Consider the following 16,723-nt stretch of genomic DNA (forward strand, 5'->3'; position numbering starts at 1 on the left):
GGCATTTTGTCATATATGTAATAACAAGCTTTTCAATACAAATACAGCCTCAAACTAGGACAAAACAATACAATTCTTGCCTGCATTGCTGAATTTAAACGTTCCATCTGCTGCTGCTCCAGGTGTTCAGGGTTTTTATGCCTCCATGATTTAATTGGACAAAATTGGTTCTTGCCATTCACTCATATGTTTAATTAACTCAAGTGGTAAGGAAACTTGATTGCAAATGCAATAACCTGCATTTATTCAGGCATAATCGGCACAATATTGTCAAGCACTTGGATAAGAAAGTGTTATGGTCTTCCTCTTTAAATGGAGACATAAGTTAATGTGAACTAGTGTATCTAAGGAAGTTTGATGCAGAATTCAGAGAGAAGAGTAACCCATATCACCCCTGAGCTCAGGACAAGCCTGCTAACTGAGCAAAGAGGCACCTTTTAAATGGTGGTTCTCTTCTGTTTAGCAGGGGGAGAGCAACTGTTCCTATCCGACCCCAGCACAGCATCCCTCCAGTGGCTGTTGCTGGTGTCTACCTTACTTTCCTTTAGATTATGAGCCCTTTGGGGACAGAGGACCATCTTATTTATGTATTGCTTATTTTTCTATGTAAACCACTTTGAGAACTTCTGTTGAAAAGCGGTATATAAAAATCTGTAGTAGTAGTAGTAGTAGTAGCAGCAGCAGCAGCTGTGGTCATTTTTTTTTTTAAGCTGTAGAGAGAGAGAGTTTTTGGCTCATGTGCTACAAACAAACATGTGCATTCCATCAAATTCCAAAACAAACATGATCATCACTGATTATTTGGTCTGAGTTTGAAATGGGGGCCTCCTGTAGGGATGTGTATGAAACAGATTTTGCATTCTGTCCGAGCTTGAAACAGAACGCAAATGGCCAAAATGGTTTATTGAAATAACCTGTCCAACCGACAGGTTGTTTCAACAGAACAAACTTGGAACATTTGAAGTGTTTCAGCCATGGGGAACAATGGGGAAACTCAAAATACCCCCATTGTTCCCCTGGGTAGCTCCTAGGGACACCAAAGTGGGTTGTGTTGTAGGACATGATGGGTGCTACTAACCACCAAATCCACAAAAGAAATGGGCACGTGGATGATTTTTAACAAATTTTTAAACTTTCCCCCAAACCCCCTATGATCTGGGGAAAGGGTTAAGAATTTGCTTAAAATTGCCCGCTTGCCCATTCCTTTTGTGGGTTAAGTGATAGATTGCACCCATTATGCAATCACATAACCCTACCACACAGCCCACATTGCTGTTCCTAGGAGCTACCCATGGAGATCAATGGGGTGTTTGGAGTTTCCCCATTGTTCCCTATGACTGGAACAAGCTGCACTCACAGAGGGCACACAAGTTTTGCATTGAAAATTGCAATATGTTTTACAATCCTACCTTGAAAAACACTGCAGAAGTACATAGTAAAAGGAAATTTGTCCCTCCCAAATTCTTTTCCCTCTCACACAACACTAGAACCAGGGGTCACTCCATGAAATTGATTGCCAGGAGGTCTAGGACCAACAAACGTAAGTACTTTTTCACACAACGCATGATCCACTTGTGGAAATCTCTGCCACAGGATGTGGTGACAGCCAACAACCTGGATGGCTTTAAGAGGGGTTTGGATGACTTCATGGAGGAGAGGTCTATCAATGGCTACTAGTCGGAGGGCTGTGGGCCACCTCCAGCCTCAAAGGCAGGATGCCTCTGAGTACCAGTTGCAGGGGAGTAATGGCAGGTGAGAGGGCATGCCCTCAACTCCTGTCTGTGGCTTCCAGTGGCATCTGGTGGGCCACTGTGCAAAACAGCATGCTGGACTAGATGGGCCTTGGGCCTGATCCAGCAGGGCTGTTCTTATGTTCTTATCCTCTTCTTCAAGAGAGGCACACTATAAGGGCTCTCTCTGCCTTCCAGTCCCTTTGAATACCTTTTGAAATTCCCTCCAAAAGTATATCCCCTCCTCCCTCACCCCAGCCAAAGAGGGCACAGTTGCCCATAACAACACTTGATATGTATGATAACAAGCCAACCAAGAAGCAAGGAGATCAAAAGCCAATCAGAACCCAGTGTCAGAAAACCAATCAGCAAGAGAAAAACAGGCCTCCAAAATAGCGCTCGAAACATTGAAACATTTCAATCGAAACAGGGTTGTTTTGCTCCGAGCTTGAAACAGGCCCTTTATTTAAAGGATGTTTTGTTTGGAGCTCAAAACACTTGAAATGGCCTGTTTCAAGTCAAAACGTTCCACCGTTTAAATGTCCTGCGCATTCCTTGCCTCCTATGCCCATATGAACCTACCTGGTTTTAAGATCTGCCTCACAAGCCCTGTTCTATGGCTTACTGCTATCTTCATTGGTGGCGACCAGGGACAGATACATGCATTTTCTGTGGTGTCATCACAATTGTGGCACACTATCCCTGGAGAGATTCAAGATTTAAAGATATTTAAGAAGGCATTAACAATTTCCTCCATAAGGCATTGATTTATTTGCTTTTGTCTAGTCCCATGTCCGATGCTGTTTTGGCTTGTTCTTTATTGCTTTTTTAGACCTTTTGTACTATCTTTTATCATTGTAAAAAAAATTTTCCCTGGTTGTAAGCTGCCTTGTGAAACCATGGGTCTGAAAAGTGAAGCATGTTTAAAGGATCAGGGGCATGGAAAAAAATTTCCTTTGGGCCAAAGCAGAAGCTTTTTTCACATTCTGCCTCTGTGAAAGGCTTCAATTGTGAATGAGGACTAGGGTTAGAAAGATGTGCACTGCATGTCACTGGTACCCCCAGAGTAGTAGTTTCAACAAGTTCCTGTGACTCAGGACTTGTTCTACACAAAATAAGGAGTGACATTTTCTCTTCTCTTCACCATCAGATCCTAATGTATGCACAGTTGATCATTCTGGAACCTTCCAAAGCTTCTCATGACGCATCATGACTTTCAGGCTCCTCATTTTTAAGCTAGATTTAATAAACATGGCAAAGTTTAAGAGTTCGTCTACATGATCATCATTTTGAAAGTAAGGTTAACCTGGTGGTCTTTTACAAAATATTGCATTTGATGTTTCAGGAAACATTCAAGAAGTCATCCTGCAGGAGCACTTGGAGAAAGAAGATGAAATTCTGGTTTCTTTGGCTGGGTTGAAGCAGGTATGGTGTTGAGCAAAATGAAGATGATTTATCTAATAGTAACATTCTAAGGATTGTATTTTTGTCCCATTTTTGTTAATTTAAATTGCCAATCAAATAATGTTTTAATATGTCATTCAGTATCTCTTTCTCCATCCTAAAGCTATGGAAGCGATCTGGTATTCTCTCTAATTTTATGCCTGAAGGTTGGAAAAAGGAATCCTGGACCTCATTCTGGCGTCTTCCAAAACATAACTTGCAGCTAAAACAAATAAATGGCTCAAAATCATAATCACAGTTAAGGCAAAGATACTCCTCAAACCAAACACTGGGAGCTGAGAAAATGCAAAGATTAGCTAGCCTCTGATTTAAAGTTGTCAGCATAGTTTCTGTTTACCTTAAGAAACTGGTACTTTATCATCAACATCAACTTTATCGTCAACATCAACTTTAGTACCCATTTTGTTACTGTGCCAGCTCCATGTGACAAGAAAGGGAGTGCATAAAGGCCTCCTTAGTGACACTCCTACAACTGTGGAAGTCCTTCCCACTGGAGATTTTATCAGAGTGCAATTACCTTTGAAAGTGGTGCTGGACCCTTCTGTTTAGCTTGGCTTAGTTTCCCAAGAGATCTAACAGCCAATTGAGAGAAAGGAAAATGTATCTCCTTTTAAATAGTATGTTTATTTTTATTTTATTTTATTTTATTACATTTTATATCCGGCTCTTCCGCCAAGGAGCCCAGAGCGGTGTACTACATACTTAGGTTTCTCCTCACAACAACCCTGTGAAGTAGGTTAGGCTGAGTGAGAAGCGACTGGCCCAGAGTCACCCAGCAAGTCTCATTGCTGAATGGGGATTTGAACTTGGGTCTCCCTGGTCCTAGTCCAGCACTCTGACCACTACACCACGCTGGCTCTGTCAGCTTGGTTTGTATATGTGTTCTACATATACAAGCGTCTGTGTAATCCTGTAATCTGGCATGAGACATGGGAAAGAGTCTAGACTAAAACCCTAAACAAATGAATAGTTTTAATTCTGCCTTGTAGGACAGGTATGAAAATAGAAAAGTATGCAATATTAAGATGGAACACCATTGAAAACTTCCTGATTTTTAGAAAGTGTTTGGGGGTTATTGTAGAGTTATTATGCATTTTTTGTATCTGAGATTGCAGAGTTGGCATAAGGTGATGATCCTAGCTCATTCACTGATGAGCTGGTTTTGAATTTCCTTGTTTTATAGACCTTTTATTTCAGGAGCACTTTTATTTTAACTTTGCATTAATCCAAACTAGAATTGCTCATTCACTGTTAGAATGTGTTGGAATTAAACAGATCTGGCTTTCTTGCTGATATGATGTAAAGTAAGAGGCAGAACAAAAACTGAGATTTAGAAGGCCACAACTCCTTGAAGAATGGAAACCAAACTTAGCTGTCTATGGTTAGCACAAAGAAAAATCTCTAAATCTACCTCTCCATGGATCTGCCCATAGAACCCCAGTTGAACCCCAGGGAAAGGTCCTGGCTGCAAAGAAACCCTCCTATTTTTTCACATAATATGGGGAGTCCAGTGAGATACCAGCAATCATGTTGGTTCCCCCCATGTCTCATAACCAGGTTCAGCAATACCATCTTGACCTTGTCACAAATGTGATAGTTCTGCCATCTCCAATAAGATATCCTTCCTGAGTGCTATTTTTGCCAACAGTACTCCCATACATATGATGTTATTCCAAGTATATACTACTACTGCTGCTACGACAACTACTACTGCTTCTTAGGTACCACTTTTCAGCAGAAGTTCTCAAAATGGTTCACACAGAAAAATCAAATAAGCAAGATTGTTCCCTGTCCCCAAAGGGCTCACACTATAAAAAGAAACATAAGGCAGACACCAGCAATAGCCACTGGAGGGCTAGTACTGGCCATTCCATCAAAGTTATGCCAAATAAGATTAAAAGCATTCAAATGAACCAAAAGATTTTTTTAAAAAACAAAACCCTTCACTAGGTACTTCACTCCAAATTAGCAATACAGGAGGATATCGTTACTCACGGATCCGGCATCTGTGGTTTTGCGTATCTGCGGTCAGGTAATAAGCACTCGATCTCGGTATATATGAGAAAAAAAATCGGGGGGGGGGGGTGGTAAATCCGCGTATCCGCAGATCGAGGGTGGCTGGCAATGATGTCTGAGGTCATTTCCAGCTGCCATTTTGACCGCAGGAGCCATTTTTTGGGGGGGAAACACAGCTTGAAAAATCATGATTTTCTGCCAAAAAATGGTGGAGTGCATTGCTGGAATGTGAGGGATCCGCTGAACACAGTAGGGCACTTTATTTGGCATTTTGCGTGTATTTGCCCCTTTTTAGCCATTTCCCTGCCCTTTGGAACTTAACCCCTTTGTCTCAATGGATTCCCATTGCCTCAGTGCCGCAGTATCTGTGGTACCGGTATCCATGGTACTAGTCGAGAACTGAACCCTCGTGAATACCAAGGTTTTCCTGTAACCAAAATTATCTGATCAAAGATCGTAATGAACTGAACTGAAGTGTAACCAAAAAAAGCTTAATCAGACCTAATTGTGCCTTCAGGCACTCAGGAAATTGCAAAAAAAAATTGCATCAGCCCACAGACAATCCTGTTGGCGTATGAAAATTCCATTCTGTTCCTCCAGATAAGGGCAAATATCTATGGTTTCAGCAGAACAGGTGGATGGATTGCAAACCAGACGGTAGGGTTGAAGTTGGGTTATATAACCTCCCTTGAACTCTGAGCTTGTAGGATCCTGCAGGGTCTCAGATATCACTACCTTTTCCCTGAGCCATGGCAAGCCCCAAACTTTGCAATTTATTGTAGAGTTTGGGGCAACTGAGCCTCCTTTTCCCCACTGTGAGGCAACCTACTCCACATCCTGCCACTGAAGGATGGAAGGAGGGTCTTCTAAATACACATCACCTTTCTCCCTGGTAATCAAATCCATCTGTAGCTGGAAAATCATGTGCTGTGAATGCTTGAAGTTAGAGTTTCAGTTTTCAGCTATGTCTGTTCTCTTACAGTTTTTCAGTACTGTATAGAACTGGCCCTTGCAGAGGCTTTTATCAGTACACAGTGGCATGTGTCAGTGTTTTGACTGCATATGGGGAATTTGGTGTACCTTTGTACTTTAAAACACATTCCATACACATCATTATGTTTGCTAGAAGGTTCCACGATGTTCTAATGTTTTTATCTAGAAGCACAGCTTTCATTTTGGTAAACTTCTTGAACAATTCAGGCAATCCGTCTGTAAGAAGATTGTGAAGAGGGCTTGCCTTTTAACTGGCAAGTGTTAAAATGCAGCTAACGTTCTTTTTTGGTTTTGTTTTCATTTTTTGCCTGTCAAACAGATCAAAGATATTCTGAAAGGTTCCCTCCGTTTCAATCAGAGCCAGTTAGAGGCAGAGGAGAATGAGCAAATCACAATAGAAGATGATCACTACTGTTCCAACAATCAGAGCAAGGGAGCTAGTGAGACCACCAAAGGGCCTTCAGTCACAGAGCAGCACTTCCCTCCAACGCAGCAGGTAAAGTGAAGGCATTGCAGAGAAGGTCCTCAAGGGTTTTGTGGTATCAGAGCTCAAAAGAGAGCATAAGGGACAACCTGTGCATGTTTCCTTGCAAGCAACCTCCATAGCATTCAGTGTGACCATGTAATTTTGCAATGGATTGCCACCTTAGAATGATTTTCTAATCAATATATATTTGCTGGGGCGGGTGGAATTAAAGCTGCCAATACAACTTAAGTCTCTCTCTCTGGCAAATCTTCCTCAGAGCTCTTAAAGTTTCACGTCCCTCATTAAGCCATTTTTTGGGCTAGTATCTTTGGGTTGTATCTGACCCAGCAACCCTATTCTAACTGCAAAAGAATCCATGGACTTTGAAATGAAATGGATATCTGTGTTGCTTCCAAGTTTTCATGACTATACAATGTGTGTTGAAACTTGAACATTTTGATATTCCAGAGAAGTAAATATGCTACTGAAACTGTGAAGCTGCCTTATGCTCAGTCAGACCATCTAGCCCAGTAGTCTTGCCATGGGATAAATAGTGCCCTGGGCGAGAAGTGCCAGCCTTCCAACGGCTAATCAGTGTTGCCAAGTTGTGTGGCTTTGCAGGACTACAAAACCCTAGTACTGTAAGGAGGAACCCTCCTGTTCCCAGCAGTGCCCACAAAAAGGGCCCAGGCTACCTCTCCATAAGTTGCTGGTTCTCTTGCTCCAGTTTAGGAATCACCCTGGAGTTTAACAGGCCTTCTGCTGCTGTTTCTTGGGTCGTCTTCCCTCACTCCAGGTCTTTCTCTCAATCCTTCCTCTCTCACACACATAAGAAAGAAATTAGGCCAGGAAAGCTCTTACCTGGTTCTGCTCGTTTTCTGCCCGGCTCATTGCAGACAGAACACTCAAGAAGCAACAAGTCACCCAGCTCACCTTGGCACCCCCTTCAAGTAGGCACACTGGGCAACTACCCAGCTCACCCAAGCTTAAGACCAGCCCTGGTCTTGCCCACCAGTTGTCATAGGATCCTCTTGGTGTTCTTCATTGTAAGGCCTGAGGCCAGTAGCATCAACTCCCTGGCTAACTGTTTACTGGGCCTGCGTGAAACACCAGCCAAAGCTGAATACTCTGCACATGCCCGCTGGGACCATGTGGAGACAGCCAGTCCCACTCTGCAGGGCTGCACTTTGACCAGCACTAGCAGGCTTCTTGAAGGAAAACAGTCCTCTTGAGCCCGTGCACTCTCTTGGAAGGCCTGCACAGAATGCTGGGAAGTATAGCCCTTCCCAGTGCTTTCCCTTTAGAGCTCTTAAGTGAGGGCTCCATCTCTCTTAAGGAGTCCTCCCACACTGAGAAAAGTGCAGTACTGGGCAGAGGTCAACATAGTGAGGCATGGTTCTCACACTGAAGGTTTTTTGCCAAAGTAATCCCCACTTGAAAAATAATGAAGATCACTGCTTTAGCTGCTGATGCTGGCTATTGAACCTGAGATTTTCTGCATACAAGGCACATGCTCTACCACTGAGCTATGGCTGGTCCTCTAGGATTGTTTCCTTTGAAGATTGTTTCCTTTGTTTCCTCTTTCTTCCAGAGGAACAAAGGAAGCTACCTTATACCGTGTTCAGACCCTTGGTCCATGTATCTCAGTACTGTCTACAAAGACTGGCTGTGACTTCTTCAAGGCTGGAGGCAGGACTCTCTCTCAGCCCTATCTTGGAGATGCTGCCAGAGAGAGAACTTGGAACCTTCTGCATGCAAGCATGCAGATGCTCTTCCCAGGGCGGCCCCAGTGCTCACACATGTCTCCCATTCAAATGCAAACCAGGCAGACTCTGCTTAGCAAGGGGGATAATTCATGCTTGCTACCCGCTCTCCTCCCATGGATCAGTTCTCCTCCAGCGCTCCTCCATGAAGGAGACCCTTGGCCATCCTCTAGGATATCATTACATGATAGCAATTGATTGTCTATATTAGGGACTTAGGAAGCTGCCTTATACCTAGTCAGACCACATTGCACCACTGTCTCCATCCTCAGCTGCCAGAATCTTTGAACCTCTCCTTTTTGGCTGCCTGTGCTTTCTCATCAAATCAATATCGTGACCTCCTTTTTAAAATAAAAGTTTGTGTGCCATTATGAAGAGAAATAACTCTGTGTGGCTTCACTATAGCCACTGGTACAAATATATTGCAGGTAATTCTGCTTTAGAGTAGACAGCAGTATATCTGCCAAATACCAGCAATAATATTTGTACCAATTATCTTGGGAAATCTGTGGCATAGCTGTGTTCTCTGAGCATCTCCCAGTCATTTCAAGTCTAGAACAATAGAAGTTTCCAATAGACTGTACATGTGATAAAGGGGCCCCTAAATTGTATGGCATTTTTATATCAGTTTTGTGTTGCTGTGCATCAGAATTATCTATTTCTGTCTGTTTCTCAGTTATAGGCATTAAACATGGCTGAGTATGATGCACCAGGACATTCTAATTAAAGACTCTGAGCCTTTTAAAAACCCTTTCTTTGATCTATCAGTGATTTGGGAGTGGGGGGGGCAAGTATGAAATTTCTTAGCTACCTAGTTTAGAGAAAATTCCTTTTTCAATACCCTGAAACAACTTTCTCACTTTCCCCTTGAGTATGCATCTTAATTCAGCAAAGTTACCCTAGGGAGCACTTCAAATAATTGGTCAGATGCTTAGCACACCTAAGAGAGTTAACCAGTCAGAAAAAAACTTGAAGGATTGGCTGATTCCCCCCAAGGGATCCTGTATTGTCCCCCTGATTCTGCACATCAACCCACTTTAGTTTGTCTATAAAACTCAAGATTTGTATGCATGGCCTACATTTTCTGCTTGGAGCTGTCCAGCCATTGAATGTTGCTGAAACCACATTTGGGGCTAGAAGCAGGCTCCAGCCCCAAACCTAATTATGCAACAGGCTTATTCAGTGGTAAATCTACTCCTCTAGATCTTATAAGTTTTAAGAATAGAATGTCCAGCTAAGCTTGAAAATATGGTGCATTAGTAGTACTTTGTTTTTCTTTAACTTGATTGGTTGATGTCTGCCACAGAGAAATAATTTATATTCTTCCTCACATTAAAAGAAAATAATTCAATAGACAGTGGCTCAGATTTACCTAGAATACTTTCTAGATGATAAAGCAGAGAGATAATCTTTAAGTCCTGCCTCCTTCTCCTATCAGGGTCCATGGTAAGCTTGTATAATCAGGATTAGAAAAGATTCAGCAGTTGAGCAGATATCTTGATGGTATCCTGAGCAGATATTCTGAGCAGACAGGCTGAGGCTTAGGCTTACCTCTCCTAATAAACCTTTCCCCTCAGACCAGGACTGGCTATCCTAAAGAAAAGCCTGTGGGTGCTTGCTTGGGTGTTCCTCACCCAACCCCCTTTCATTATCTTAGTGGGATTTATACCTAGAAAGCGATTGTAGCCACTTTAAAAAATAATCCTGTAAATTGGCTCCTAGAAGTGAAAGTTATAATTCCTTTATGTTTGTTTTTCATGTCTTGTCTTGCTAAGTTTAGCATTAATGTACGATATAAAAAGAAACTTGAAACTTTGACCCTTCATAATGAAATTTTGGAAGATTAAAAATTGCTACTTTAAATAGCCTATGCAATGCAATTATTAATTCCCCCACACACACAAAAAAAAAAGAAAAGAAGAGCAGAGCAGAGCAATCTTTTAGTTTAAATGAGATAAAGTGTAGTACAGTGATGTCTTTAGGTCAGGCTAGAAGCATACCCTGAGTGCAGCATAAGATTTTAAAATCTTGTCATTAATTCGTTGGAACATCATAGTGATTAAGTTTCTGTCCTGTATTATCACCAAAATATAGTCTGTTTTCTCTACTCTATAGAAATTATGTTGTCTTCTCCAGTGTCTCATCTTCTTTCCTTTCCTTTTCTTTTTTACAATTTAACTTAGGTTGTTTCATCCATATTGTTTGGTTTGCCATGATTGCATATGTTTGGAAACCACTGTGCATCATGGCTTCCAAATGCACATTATCGTGTGAAACCTAAGACTGAATTCTCGGGGGTGCATAAGCCAGCAAACTTACCACTCTGGACACCATTCTGCCCAGCATCTGCTGGCAGCGTCTTCTTTTTTTTTTTTACCCAGAAGTTCCCTCACCGCTTTGTGTCATGCCTGCTGTGCACATACATTCATTTTGGCTAGGGGCCAAACTAAACGTTTTCATAAAAGAATTTTTGGCTTGAAATGTGGGGGGGGGCTCTCCCAAAATTTGCCCTTAGTTCTTTTCCACCCACAGTGTTTTGTTTCATGGCTGCAGTGATTCTGGTGGCTGCTGGGCCACCACTGGGTTTTATTATCAATCTATCAATGCATGTACTGTATGTATGTATTGGTAATGACATCCGATGTGGCTTTTGCAATCATAGCAGTACAGTAGCGGGAAAAGGTGCACTTATTAGTGGAATTATCTCTTCTATGACATGTGTATGGAAGAGGCGGAGTTGGATGCAAAGGGGAAGAGTACCGCTGCTCTTCAAATTGAGATAAGGGTAGCTACTTTATCTTTTCATTAACTTGATTAAAGGGACTCTTCCTCCCCCCTCATGACCACCACTTTTCAACAGTAGCACCAGCATCCCTCTTCTCCCACTTGCATTGCAAGTTAGTTAAGAGTACAAGTGAATCCTCTTTGGATTCTTCCCCTCTCTCTGGGCATAGACTTTTTTCCTTCTTAAAATAAAAACAAAACAGAGGTGGAAATGGAGCTGCTCTACTGCTCCCTAGATGTAGCACCAATGCCTCCCAGCTGCTTCACCTCTCACACTTCCGTGAATGGCGAAAAGGACACAGAGCCATCTGTCCGTCAAGGCTGCAGTCCTATTTAGCACACGTTCTTTTGAGGAGGGTAGCTTACTTTTCTGTAGGTGATACAAATAAGTAACACCCTACTTGCACATACTCATCAGGAAAAATGTTCCAAGGAGCCATATGGTACTGGGTGTAAGGTTGTTAACTTTCAAAGCTACTGGAAGTGTAATTCTGTCATTTTCCATTTATTCAGTCGTGGTGGCAGATGGGATAAAACATGCTTCATGTCAGTATGAGTTTTGCTAAACAGAAACTGGCAGAGAAAAGAGTGGGATGTTTCACCGCTGGAAATATCATCATCAGAAAAAGCTTAGGATTTTCCAAGGAGAGCTTATATTTTATATGAAAATGGATTGGGAAAATGATTACATATAAACTTCGATTTCTTATTTAAACTGTGAAAATGGGTTATTTTAAAATATATCCTTTGCGATGCTAGGGTTAGCATCAAACTTCATTAACGTTTTTCTCATTATAAGTCACTGAGGCTGCTTCACATATGACATTTTTCCTACACAGAAATAGTTTCCATGTAGGGGGAAAGGATACAATGTGCAAATTTTCAGATGCTGGAAAGGCAGTACTCAGGATGCTGGGGAGAAGGGGAAATTAGAAATGCCCTACACAGCTTAAGTCCTGTTTGTCTTTATATTAGGGAACACCTCCAAGCATATAAACCCACTCATCCTTTATGATCTATAGGAGAGGCCCTGCTTAAAGAGTTCCCAACTAGGATCCCCTTTATATGTACCTTTACTGGCCTATACCTTTACATGGGAGCGATTGTGGAGACCGCGGCAACCACACCTGTAGAGGTATGTGCCAGCTGTGATGATGGATGCAAAAGACCTGATACAACCAATGGGGTTCCTGACTTTCTTGCTTATTCTAAACGCTTTGATGTTCTTTTTGTTTCCTAGGCTGTTGATGATACAAGTGGAACTTCTGACATCAAACACACCAGTGACTTTATCCTAGTTTCCAAAGAAGAGGAAGGAAATGTTAGTGCTGCCCTGGAACATGGGCAGACTATGCCAACGTGCAAGGAGCTGACCACAAAGAATGACGCCACGTGCCACTCTTCTTTAGTCTTTTCTGACCCACTAATGGGTTCCATGTCTGCCTCTTCTAGTAACCTCAGTTCCAGCCCTGATGATGACAGTAGCAACAACAGCAAGGATTCTGACTTTACTATCGTTAGCCCCTTGGAGATCTAAGTACACTGTTCAGAAAGTATGCTGTGAGGCTGGGTATTGCACATCTGCATGTGTTCTGGTGCCCCATGGGACTGGGGATCTCTTTGATTGTGAGGGGAAGTAATAAAGCCTAAATATTCAGTCAGAGCACAGGTGTAGCAAAGGCAATCCATGTCAGCATTTCACATGAAAATAAAAATAGCAAATGTGTAATGATTGCCTTTCGACATGCACATGTTAATATCAAATCTAATGTATGATGAAAGGTACATGTAGATTTACTTTGTTAGCTGCTGCTTGTATATTGAAATAGTAACTTGTAGTCATGTAGAACAACACACAATTTATAGTCTAAAGGATTAAGAGGAAAGCATCCTGCCCAAATGTGGGGAAAGCAAATCTATATTTTACCAATTCAGATCCTGAAAGATTATTTGGACCAGGGGAAAAGTAGGACATGCCTTCTAAAATATGGCAGCTAGAAAATAAGAGAAATAAATGTTAAAAATAAAAAGATTAAGGGTTATATTCTGGCCATCTGTCAGGCACAGGGACAATGGCTGGCCTCCTAAACATCTCTCTGATTTTTTTTTTTTTAAGTACGATGGATTTACACATGACAGAAACGACTACAGTTCCTATCATGTAAAATGAGAAAAACATTGTAAGGTATTACAAATTTGACTCTTGGATACACTGAAGCTTTAAGTCTCAAACATGTTCCTTAACAAAAACTCCTCAAGTTGTATTGTACAGTATTGTCTGGAATGTATTTTTATAGCTATTTCAGGACCTCCACAATCTCCTCAGGCCCAGGAACAAAGCCCATTGAGGGTCATAATGCCGCAGAATTCCTTGCTGAAACAGTTCCCTGTTGTTCTTTTTCTTATTTTGAATGCACACAGTCTACTTCATAACACTGTTTCCATAAAGGGCAATAAGATTCCTGGTTCTTTTAATCCCAGTGATGTCATGTTTCACTGAAGAGCAAATTTCTCTCACAATATTGGAGGAGGCTGAAGTATGTCTGGAAGCAGCTTAAGCTGTTAGCACAATAAAAGAAGAATGCAAAGAAGAATTAATATTTCAGTGCCTAGAACTAATTCACAGTGAATAATGCTAATGGATTAGTGCTAATGTTGCTTTCTAGCTTCTAGAGTCTAAATTCAAAGTAGTTCTTGCTCTGAATCTCACCAACACTGTCAATGTGAGAATAAGCAGATGGTAACTTCATGGTAGAGCTGAAAATCTAGGCCTTACTGAGACATCCTCACTTTTAAATAGCTTTCTCTTCACAGGTAGCCAGGCTAAACTGTGTATACAGCATTGCCCTAGATTACACTGACTAATTTCACTCCCCCAATGGAAGAATTTGGACATAATGAGACTAATAGGTGCAAGTCATTGACCTGTTAGGGATCTTTCACCTTATCCTGGCATTAGGGTTGGACAGATTTAAACTTAAAACAGTTTCTAGCTATTACTTTGAACACTGTAAATCTACAGTGGGCGCATCTAACCAAGAAACACTTTGGTGTCCAGCTATACCCACCCATGCATTTTTGTGTGGAAATATGCCATGATGAGATTTCTCTAGGGGCACTGGTTCGATGAGAGGGGGCAATAGTTCAATGGTATCAGCTCTAAAAAATATCTAATTCTCTCTCTCTCACACACACACACGGTTTGCTGCTACACTAGGAAATGAAAATATCTTACCCATTAAAAGTTTAACCATTAGGAAGGATCATGTTTTTATTAAGGATTTTTCACTTCATTATCTCTAGGTCCTTTGCTGGTATCAAAAACAAGTTGCTTATATGTACGCAGTCTACGTTTCCCCCGTTTTGTAGGATGATGCTTGTAAAGGATATTTTCCAAAGCTGTGTTAACAAGTAAATTGCAGTGCTCCTGCACTTCATTTTTACTAGACATTCACAGAATGACCACAACCATGCCACAGTGATAGGTCATGAAGATGTTAATGATTAAAAGCCGTTGTAACTCTCATTAAGAATACTTCTCCTCATCCACAGAACCAGTCGTGCTGAACCAAACCTCAGTCTGACCCCAGGGCCTCAGAATATCTTGCCACATATAGTTCTCGTGATAACTTTAGTTCAGTCACTCTGTGGTCAGTGCCGATCAAATTGACATTTGGGGTCTTGGGCAAAGGAATATTCACAACACCTTGGCCAGAAGTGAGTGGAGTGATTTGTTCAGTAAGTTGGATCTCCAAGAATCCACTCGACTCTCCCAGAATTCAGTTGGGTTTGCAATGCAATAGTACACTTTTGTGTCTATTAGTGTCTTTCGCAAAAGGCAAACATTAGCATGTGACCACTGTTACATGGTGGCCTGATCACAACTATATATTCCAAAACAATCAATAAATTCTTCGCAAAAAGAGGTCCCTGTGCCTTGTAAATGTGGAAGTAATCCCGAGAGGCTGTGCACAAAGCATAACAGTATGTACAGTTGCAGGGTGATGTACAGAACAGTCCAGTGACTGCTAATCTGGATGAATGATTGAAAAGCATCTTGTGGTTATGCAAGGCGTCTGTGCCGGCTTAAATTAGCACTCCTTTTCATTTAAACATTCACAGTAAGCCACCTCAAGACTCAGCCTTATGGTCTGCGTACAGGTTTATTTCATTTCCTTGGATATGTAAGGATGCCAAGAGAGGATTACATTGCTGGTGATTAATTTTAGTCCTCTAAACATCACTAACCTACTCCTTTCTGCCTAGATGTGTAGCTGTTATGACACGGGGCAAGTGCCATTACGAGTGAACTGCTATTTAAGAGTGGGAAACCTAGCAAGAGGGAAACTGGAGAATGATAGATCATATGTCACCATGTGGGGGGAAGCCTGAGTGTTTTGTAACTTTTTAAATTATTGACTCTACATTTGCTGTCTACTGATTTCAGGGATCGTGTTTTGTTGTCAAAGCAGTCTCAGTGCCATGAAACCGTTATTTTGCAATACAGCTGATTTTTGTGTGTGTGATTTTTTTTTAACACGTTTGCTTTAGTTAGTATATCTTTAGTTCCTTCATGCCTGCAATAATCTTTGATTTCGGAAAATAAACAGGGCTAAACTGATAGAGACAGATGAAACCTGAGAAACTAACTCCATTAAGGGAGCTAACTGGTAATATCATGTCCCAGTGTATCTCAATTATATAATGGACTCTACTGTTTGATAATGCTGGAAGTATTTGGTTTTTGTATACACATTAACCCCAAAAGATTAGCATGTTCGGTCACAATAATCCCATATTGCCTTACATTACATTTATTCTAAGAGCGCAATTCCCACTTTAAAACACCAGATTATTCAGCCTTTTAAAGATAACCTGCTCATATTGTTCATAGATAAGGGTACTCTTATAGAAAATAATATGTGGTATACATCTCTGATTAGGGCTAACATGCAAGACTCTAGAACCTTTTTTCAGCGTATTACAGACTCAACTGATTTGCTTGCATCTTTACCATATGACTGTTCCAAGGCTTTTGCATGTAATGTCAATCACGTTACTGCAGAATGGTGATTACCATATATTGACTGGGTGTATTGATTTAACTGTGGAAATTTGTATCTTTCCTCTAGAAGAATATCTAGCCTACTTTATTAAAGAAAGAATTAACATGCAAACTGTTTGAGTTGTCCATTGTGTGTTTTCTTGCAAAAATGAAAATTATTCTATATTCCTCTCATCCTATGCAATTCTTCCCCCTTCCCCACTTCCTCAGAATTTGGTCCTGAGAAAATTGGGGAAAGGTGGGAAAATTAAATTTGAACAAGATGTGAGGTAGTAATTATGGCACCCCAGGAAAGCAGTGTATAATGAGTTTGTGTATTCTATCTAGTATATTTTATGTTTTGTTGTTTAGATGTTTATCCCATTGGGGATCCAGTAGAGAGTGTTTGGGGGTGGAGTCAGAAAGGAGAAGGAGAAAATGGAGTTGTTTCTGAATAAACTCT

General features: G+C 41.2%; 1 protein-coding gene across 10 annotated transcripts in view; it reads left to right on the forward strand.

The window, feature by feature from the left end:
- The window catches only part of TBC1D5 (TBC1 domain family member 5), a 433,806-nt gene extending 417,410 nt beyond the window's left edge, over positions 1 to 16,396 (forward strand). For 9 of the 10 annotated variants that reach the window (XM_053261519.1, XM_053261520.1, XM_053261516.1 and 6 more), the window contains 3 exons: positions 3,076 to 3,155; positions 6,523 to 6,699; positions 12,457 to 16,396. In XM_053261519.1, coding sequence (XP_053117494.1) covers positions 3,076 to 3,155; positions 6,523 to 6,699; positions 12,457 to 12,753 — 554 coding nt within the window. In that variant the 3' untranslated portion in view covers positions 12,754 to 16,396. Of the gene's footprint in view, positions 1 to 3,075; positions 3,156 to 6,522; positions 6,700 to 12,238; positions 12,352 to 12,456 lie in introns of all 10 variants that reach the window. The other variant, XM_053261522.1, reaches the window with a different exon arrangement.
- The last annotated feature ends 327 nt before the right edge of the window (positions 16,397 to 16,723 follow it).

The sequence above is a fragment of the Hemicordylus capensis genome, chromosome 6 (assembly GCF_027244095.1).
Source record: "Hemicordylus capensis ecotype Gifberg chromosome 6, rHemCap1.1.pri, whole genome shotgun sequence".
Lineage (NCBI taxonomy): Eukaryota > Metazoa > Chordata > Lepidosauria > Squamata > Cordylidae > Hemicordylus > Hemicordylus capensis.